Raw genomic sequence first — 6,617 nt, forward strand, 5'->3', positions numbered from 1 at the left:
TCCTCACAGAAGATGACACTTTCTAACAGAAAAGGCTGTCTCTGCACTTTCACCTGCTGACAGTTGCAGAATAGGAGTTTCTACTTGACCTACCGCAGGAAAAGCTCTAAGAGCTTCTTGCTTTTGGTCAAAAGGGAATGGCAGGGACTAAAAAATGGTAAACTATCTTAAACTAAAATATATATTTCACTCTGCAAAAATTGAGGCTAGGCTTTATTTTCCAGGTCCGAACAATGTCCTTAAGTACAAGTAGGAATTATGCCCATCAACTACCTTAAGTATGGGAAACCTTCCACAGAAACAAGATGAAATGCAAACTGGAAAAGATTGTCATACAAAGTAACACGAGTCCTTCCCACACACGTCACTTCAGATCCCCCAAAACTGCAACAAATACAGGATCTCTTCTGCTTGAGGAAAGAGGTTGAAGGGGAGAACCAAAAATGTCTCATACTTTATGAGGGTTTATTAATGCAAAAAGAAAGAGTATCAAGGAGCAGACAGCTTTACACTCATTTACCCAGTGAGACTTTATGAGATGTGAATTTTTTGTTGCCTATCTAAAGGCCCTTATCTATATCAAACTACTGTTAATCAGGAGTCATTATCTTTTTGGCACTGAGCAGAGCCCTGCCCAACATGTTAAATAAAAACTTTGATCTTAAATGAAAAGCATGCTATTTAAAAAGGAAGCATACTATATTACCTTGGACAGGAACCAGAAATATCACCTAGGTACCTCCAGCAACAGCTACTGCAACAATTAAAAATCAAGCACGTGGCACTTAAAATGAGATAGGAAAATAAAGATTTGGGTCTGCCTATAGAATTAAATACAAAGATTCACAGCCATAAAAGCCACAACTACTAAGCACTAAATCCTCATAATGAACAGGGACCCTCAATGAATCCTCATCCTCATAATGAACAGCAAAAGAGTGGAAGTGGGACTTAACATACCTACAGGCTTGACAATGCTCTTCCACACAGAGAACACACAAATTCTCCTTCCATCCCACTTCAGTCACCTGTGTAGCCTTTCCAGGTCCAGCCTGTTGAGTTTTTGTAAGGTTTCCTATAATGTCTAAAAAGCTTTTCAAGTTATAGAACCCCTACACTAGAGGGAGGTCCACTCTTGCTTTTCCATGGTAACACCTTATTCTCTACATAGTCCTGATATTTCTATAATTATAAGATCAAAGTATTCTGTAACGATAACATACTGGTTTTTTGCTACAGTGGACTATTTGAAAACAACATTTCTTTTGCAAATGTGTATGCATTCAGGTAGAAATGGCAAGGGGAAAGTTACATATTCTATGTTTGGAGCTAATTTTAATAAAATGAGCATCCTTGAAACCCAAACTCCTCTGTTTATCACATTTTTAAATGAAACTCAATTTATTTTTTTTTCTTTTGATGATTAAAGCTTGAGAAAGGTATGCTATAGCTTTTAATATAACTTGTGAACATAGTACAACCATCCGTAGCTACCGGCATGGAAAACCGCAGCATTAATTATGAATTTGCTCAGTGGTTTGACTGCACTTTTTTGTCATCTCTGACAATTGAGAGATACCTGATTCAAATGATTAGTGATTAGAATAATCACTACTGCAATAAATTCTTTGCAAATATATACTACCCAATTGATGCTCAAAACCAGAAACAGAACTGATTTCTTCTTTGTACTTCTTTGAATTAAGTCTTTAAAAAGCAAGAACAGGAAAAGAAATGAAAATACTATTACTTTGAATTATTCCTTCCTTTTTCTAAAAATTCTGTATGTCTTCACAACTATGATGAGCCATGCTACTTTCAGGAAAATCCAAAATCACTCCATTTGCACTGAGGTTGAAGTGAAAGTTTGAAGGCTGGCTGAATTTTGAAAGAAACAATATACACCAAGCATTCTCCTATGCTGCAATTCCTGATACTTTATTAGGCTTAGCACTGAAGGTCAACAAAAGAGTACTTACCTTTTGTTTTGGAAAGAGTTTTGGAATAGAAATCAGTCTGTTGCTACGTGACTGGTTTCCAGGCAGCAATTCCACTCACTTCTTTGGGGAAACAACATGTTCTTCTGTTTCTGCAAATGCTGTTTATATTGAGTAAATCCAAGTATGTTCAACTCAGACAATATACTGTGAACCAGTAATGAAAAAATGCATTTGCAAAAACCAGAACATAATACAATGACCTCTCTCAATCCTATCTGGAGACAGAGAGGCATCATATACATGACAGATTGCTGGCACTACATTTTCTGGCTGTTGACTCAGGAGAAAGCCAACTTTTATGAACTGTACTTGATCCATTCAATTTATTTTGTGAATAAACGGGTACAGCTTCCTTCATTTCTTACAACGTTTGAAGGGCTTAGAAATGTCAAAAACGACAAGTGTCAGTGGAAATACTATAAAAGGGTGAAGTTTTCACTGAATACTGATCAACGTCCCTCAATAACAAACCAAGGATGCATTCATAAAATGTGTTTTCTTACAAGTTTTTTTTTACATTATTTTTCCTCACTCTTTATAAAAAGTGTTTCTTACTCTGTCCATTTGGCACCTCTTATGACTCAATTGTGGAAGTTCAGAAAAATGAAAGGTAATTAAAAAATTCAGTACAATAGGATGAAATCCATTCAAGCTCAGTTTAAACATCATTATTCAGATCAAACTTCATTGCCCTGTTTTCACCAGCCCTGAATTGAACAACCTGAATTGAATCAAACTCTTATTTGATTATTTATTCAGATAATAAATAACTCAGAAAGACAGAGCCCCAAATCCACATTCATATCTGTTGAATTGTAAAGAACTTAAAGTAAATGATTTTTAATGTAATTAGCATCCGGTAAAATAAATTAGTAGACATCAGCTTTCACTAGCTATTAAGCTTTCCACTTATGAGGGTCTTTGGTTTGAATAAATGCAGAAAGAAGACGCTTAAAACTGCATATTGTGAATAAAGAAAAAAAGTCAGAAAACATGCATATTAAGAGTTAGTCTGCTCATTTGCTAAGAACCAAACATTTATGTCAACATGGTTTATCTTTTAAAAAACAAACATGTTCTGCAAGCTCAGTTTCCCTGGGAAACAAAAGAGACAAGAATGCCACGGAGAAGGAAAAAGGATTAGGAAGAAACCTGGGACCAGACCTGTTGGGTAATGTAAGACATAAACAGCAAAAGGTTAGGCAGCTGAAAGGGGTTTGTTTTGTGGGGATGATACAACCACATCTTTCCTGGTGGGGCAGTGAGGACTGAATCTCCCGGCAGCACTGTCTGGTGCCGCGCACATCCTCCAGGTTACGTGATGAAGCAGTACTACTGTACAGCCTTCTGAGCCAAATCAAGGCTGCGTGTGCTCCTGAGAACAACTGACCAAACTCACCTACAAAATTATATGCAACCCACAGATACACATTAAGGAACATTATTCAAGTTGTCAAGTCAATCACTCAAGAATTATGTAAGAGGAGAATTTAATTTGCACACGGAAATGTAATTCACTCCTTACCATATGCAGTATAACTTAATCTTTCATTACACGATTACGTACACCTTCTCTATGGATATCAGGCTGTGTAGTCAAAGAAGCCATATTCTGTAGCTTCCTATTTCGTTGCTTGCACAAGTTGAAAGGTCTAGTATCAATAGCTACGGAGATGTAAGAAGGAAAAGGAGGATCTCAGTGTTAATGCTGTTCACTTCTCTGTCCTGAAGAGTTAGGCTCTATCTCTGCCTCTCCTGAAGACTCCTACCTGGAGGAGTCAGGGATGGGAGCTCTTCTGCATAAACTGCATGTCCCTGTAGGTGATTTTCTCTGTAGGTGATTTGAAAGTGTAACATAACCAATATTCTAAAAAGATCACATGCCAGGAAAAGGGCATTAACAATCAGTGGACACTTTGGGTCTTAATTGCATCTGTGTTTCAGTTCCTCGTTCGTGAAATGTGGAAAAAAATGACACCTTGATGCCTTACACTGCTGTGTAAAAAGAAATGTCCACTAATTGTGAAAACCTTCAATGACAGTCACTAGGACAAAACTAATCCTGAGGTTCTGTCACTAAACCAAGTATAGGTAGACTTTCCTCGTTTAATTATAGTTTTTATATAGCGTAGGGAAGTCTGTGCCTTCCAAGGTCTGACAACCTGAGTGCTCAAATTTGCAGCTTTAATGGTTTTTTTTTTTTATGTTATCTGTAGGAAGACAGAGAAATGGAGCTTCTGCTCCCTGTGTTCTGCACCCCAGGCACTGAGCCAGCAATCCATCCCATTGTGCACAGCCCCGCTGCCTTCAGAGTGACTATGCAAAGTATAGCAAATAACTCACTGCCAACTCTTCAGTGACTGTATGAAAAGCATAATGATCATTGATAGGTGATGAAACCTCTCTGCAAAATTTGGGGCTAATCCTGCAAGTGCTGAAGTTTAGGAACAACTTTACTCAAGAACCAGACTCACTCAGTTCACTGAACTGTACAATCACAGTGTGAAACATGGTCGTACACCCCAACGTACTAACTGTAGAGTTCAAAGGTTTCAGGACCAGGAATTTAATCTGAAATTTTACTCACCTTCTCCCCACCTATGTTTTCTCCTGACTTATTTGTAGCACTAAACAATGCAAAAGTAATGCAGGAAAGTGGCAAAAAGTTGAATAAGGCATGCATCAGATGTTTTGGTGTTCACATCTCATATACGATATTCATTAGGATATAACTCCTACCGGTAAGTGTACAGTGAGCAGATGGACATTAGCAGAATTTGTGAACGTGTATTAAGGTACAATAGATCATGCATTAGTGGCCACACCATTCTGGTCAGACTGAATCCTTTCCCCTGTCACTGAAATGATTTGTACACACTTTTGCTTAAATCTCCCTGAGAATGGGCAATGTTTACTTCCAGCAAATATTACAATTACACCCTATACAGATACACTGCATAAAAATTACGTATTTATGCCACTTACTAGACTAGCTAGGGAGCAGAGGGTCTTTTTTCCCAAAAAGTGTTCACACTCAAAAAAACCCCCACACTCTGTCAAGAAGATCTCTCAGTATGATATCTCATCCACATCTACCATCTCCATAAACTCAGTAAGATTTTTTTATCAAACACATTAACTCTCTTTACAGTCCTATTAAGCATTTCCACAGTAACCTTAGTAAGCCAGTGCTGGACCGGCACAGCTGAATGCATCCAACTCACCCACCCAGACCTGCATTCGCAAGTGCTGGCGGCAGGACTGAACATTTCGGCAGAATACAGAAAACACTTTAACTCAGTGCATTTCCCTTAACTCAAAATGACCGCAAAGTTCCTGGCACCCACCTATGAGCCTTGACAGCTTAAACCCATAAATCAGCTGCCCATCCTCCGTCAGGCATGTTGATTTGGTTTCCACTCCAGCGGGTGACCAGGCAACAGGTCTGCCCACAGGGCAGGCTGAGGGCAGCCTCCGCACCCTTAGCAAAACCCGGAGGCCGAGAAGCTGCCGGGGCCCCTTCCCGCCACCCGCCATTTACCTGGAGCAGGTGGTGGGCCGCCCGGTAGCCCAGGCCTGGGCCACCCTGCACGCCGGGTGGCAGCCGCCCCGTGCCATAGCCGTGCCAGGCCACCACGTAGGGGTTGTCCATGGTCAGCCAGTAGCGCACCTGCCCGCCGAAATGCCGGAAGCAGAGCTCGGCATAGTCGCAGAAGAGCTGGGGCAGCACGGGGCTGGCCCAGCCGCCAAAGGCGTCCTGCAGACCCTGCGGCAGGTCCCAGTGGTAGAGGGTGACGACGGGCTCGATGCCCAGCTCCCGCAGGCGGCCCAGCAGCCGGCGGTAGTGGGCCAGCCCAGCGGGGTTGAGGGGCGCAGTGCCGTTGGGCAGCAGCCGGGCCCAGGCCAGCGAGAAGCGGTAGTGGGAGACCCCCAGGCGCCGCAGCCCCTCGGTGTCGCGGAAGAGGTTGTTGTAGCTGTCGCTGGCCACGTCGCCGCCCGCCGGCCCCGGCGCGGCGGACCCCGGCGGCGTGGCCGGGCGGTGGGCGAAGGTGTCCCAGACGGAGGGGCCTTTGCCGCCCTGGCGCCAGCCGCCCTCCGTCTGGTAAGCGGCGCTGCCCGCCCCCCAGAGGAAGCCGTCGGGGAAGGTGTCGTGGAGGAAGAGCTGGTCCTGCGGGTAGGGCAGCCGGGCGAAGCGGGACCAGGTGTCTGCGCCCTGCCCTGGCTGCCCGAGCAGCGGCCGCCCCAGCAGCAGCAGCAGCGGCAGCGGCGGGGAGCGGACCATGCTCCCGGCGGGGCTCCGCGACGGCGGTTCCCTCCTCCCGGCCCCCCGCCGCCCCCTTTTATCTCACCTCGCCCCTTCCCCCCCTCCGCCCCGGTGGGCACGGCTATTAATAATTACCTCGGAGCTGCCGTCTGCATCCTTCCCGCCCGGCTCCCTCGGGGGAGAGCTGCCTCCGGGGGCGGGATCCACGGGGTGAGACGGGGCGGGCGGGGAGGAGAAGACGGCAGCGGGGCGGGGGCTCCTGGAGGGAGACGAGGACCCTGTCTGCTCTTTGGGGTCACCTCTGTAACCCTCAGCCCCTTAGGGCTGAGATCCCGTCCGCGGGCGGCAGGACC

The 6,617-nt window shown here is 44.5% G+C and overlaps 1 protein-coding gene across 4 annotated transcripts in view; it reads right to left on the minus strand.

Moving 5' to 3' along the window:
- Window positions 1-6,298, minus strand: part of KL (klotho) — a 52,458-nt gene extending 46,160 nt beyond the window's left edge. For all 4 annotated transcript variants that reach the window (XM_054807273.1, XM_054807281.1, XM_054807255.1 and 1 more), the window contains exon 1: window positions 5,542-6,298. In XM_054807273.1, the coding sequence (XP_054663248.1) occupies window positions 5,542-6,282 (741 nt within the window). In that variant the 5' untranslated portion in view covers window positions 6,283-6,298. The remainder of the gene's footprint in view (window positions 1-5,541) is intronic.
- Window positions 6,299-6,617: the final 319 nt, after the last annotated feature.

Source organism: Grus americana, chromosome 1 (assembly GCF_028858705.1).
Source record: "Grus americana isolate bGruAme1 chromosome 1, bGruAme1.mat, whole genome shotgun sequence".
Classification (NCBI taxonomy): Eukaryota; Metazoa; Chordata; class Aves; order Gruiformes; family Gruidae; genus Grus; species Grus americana.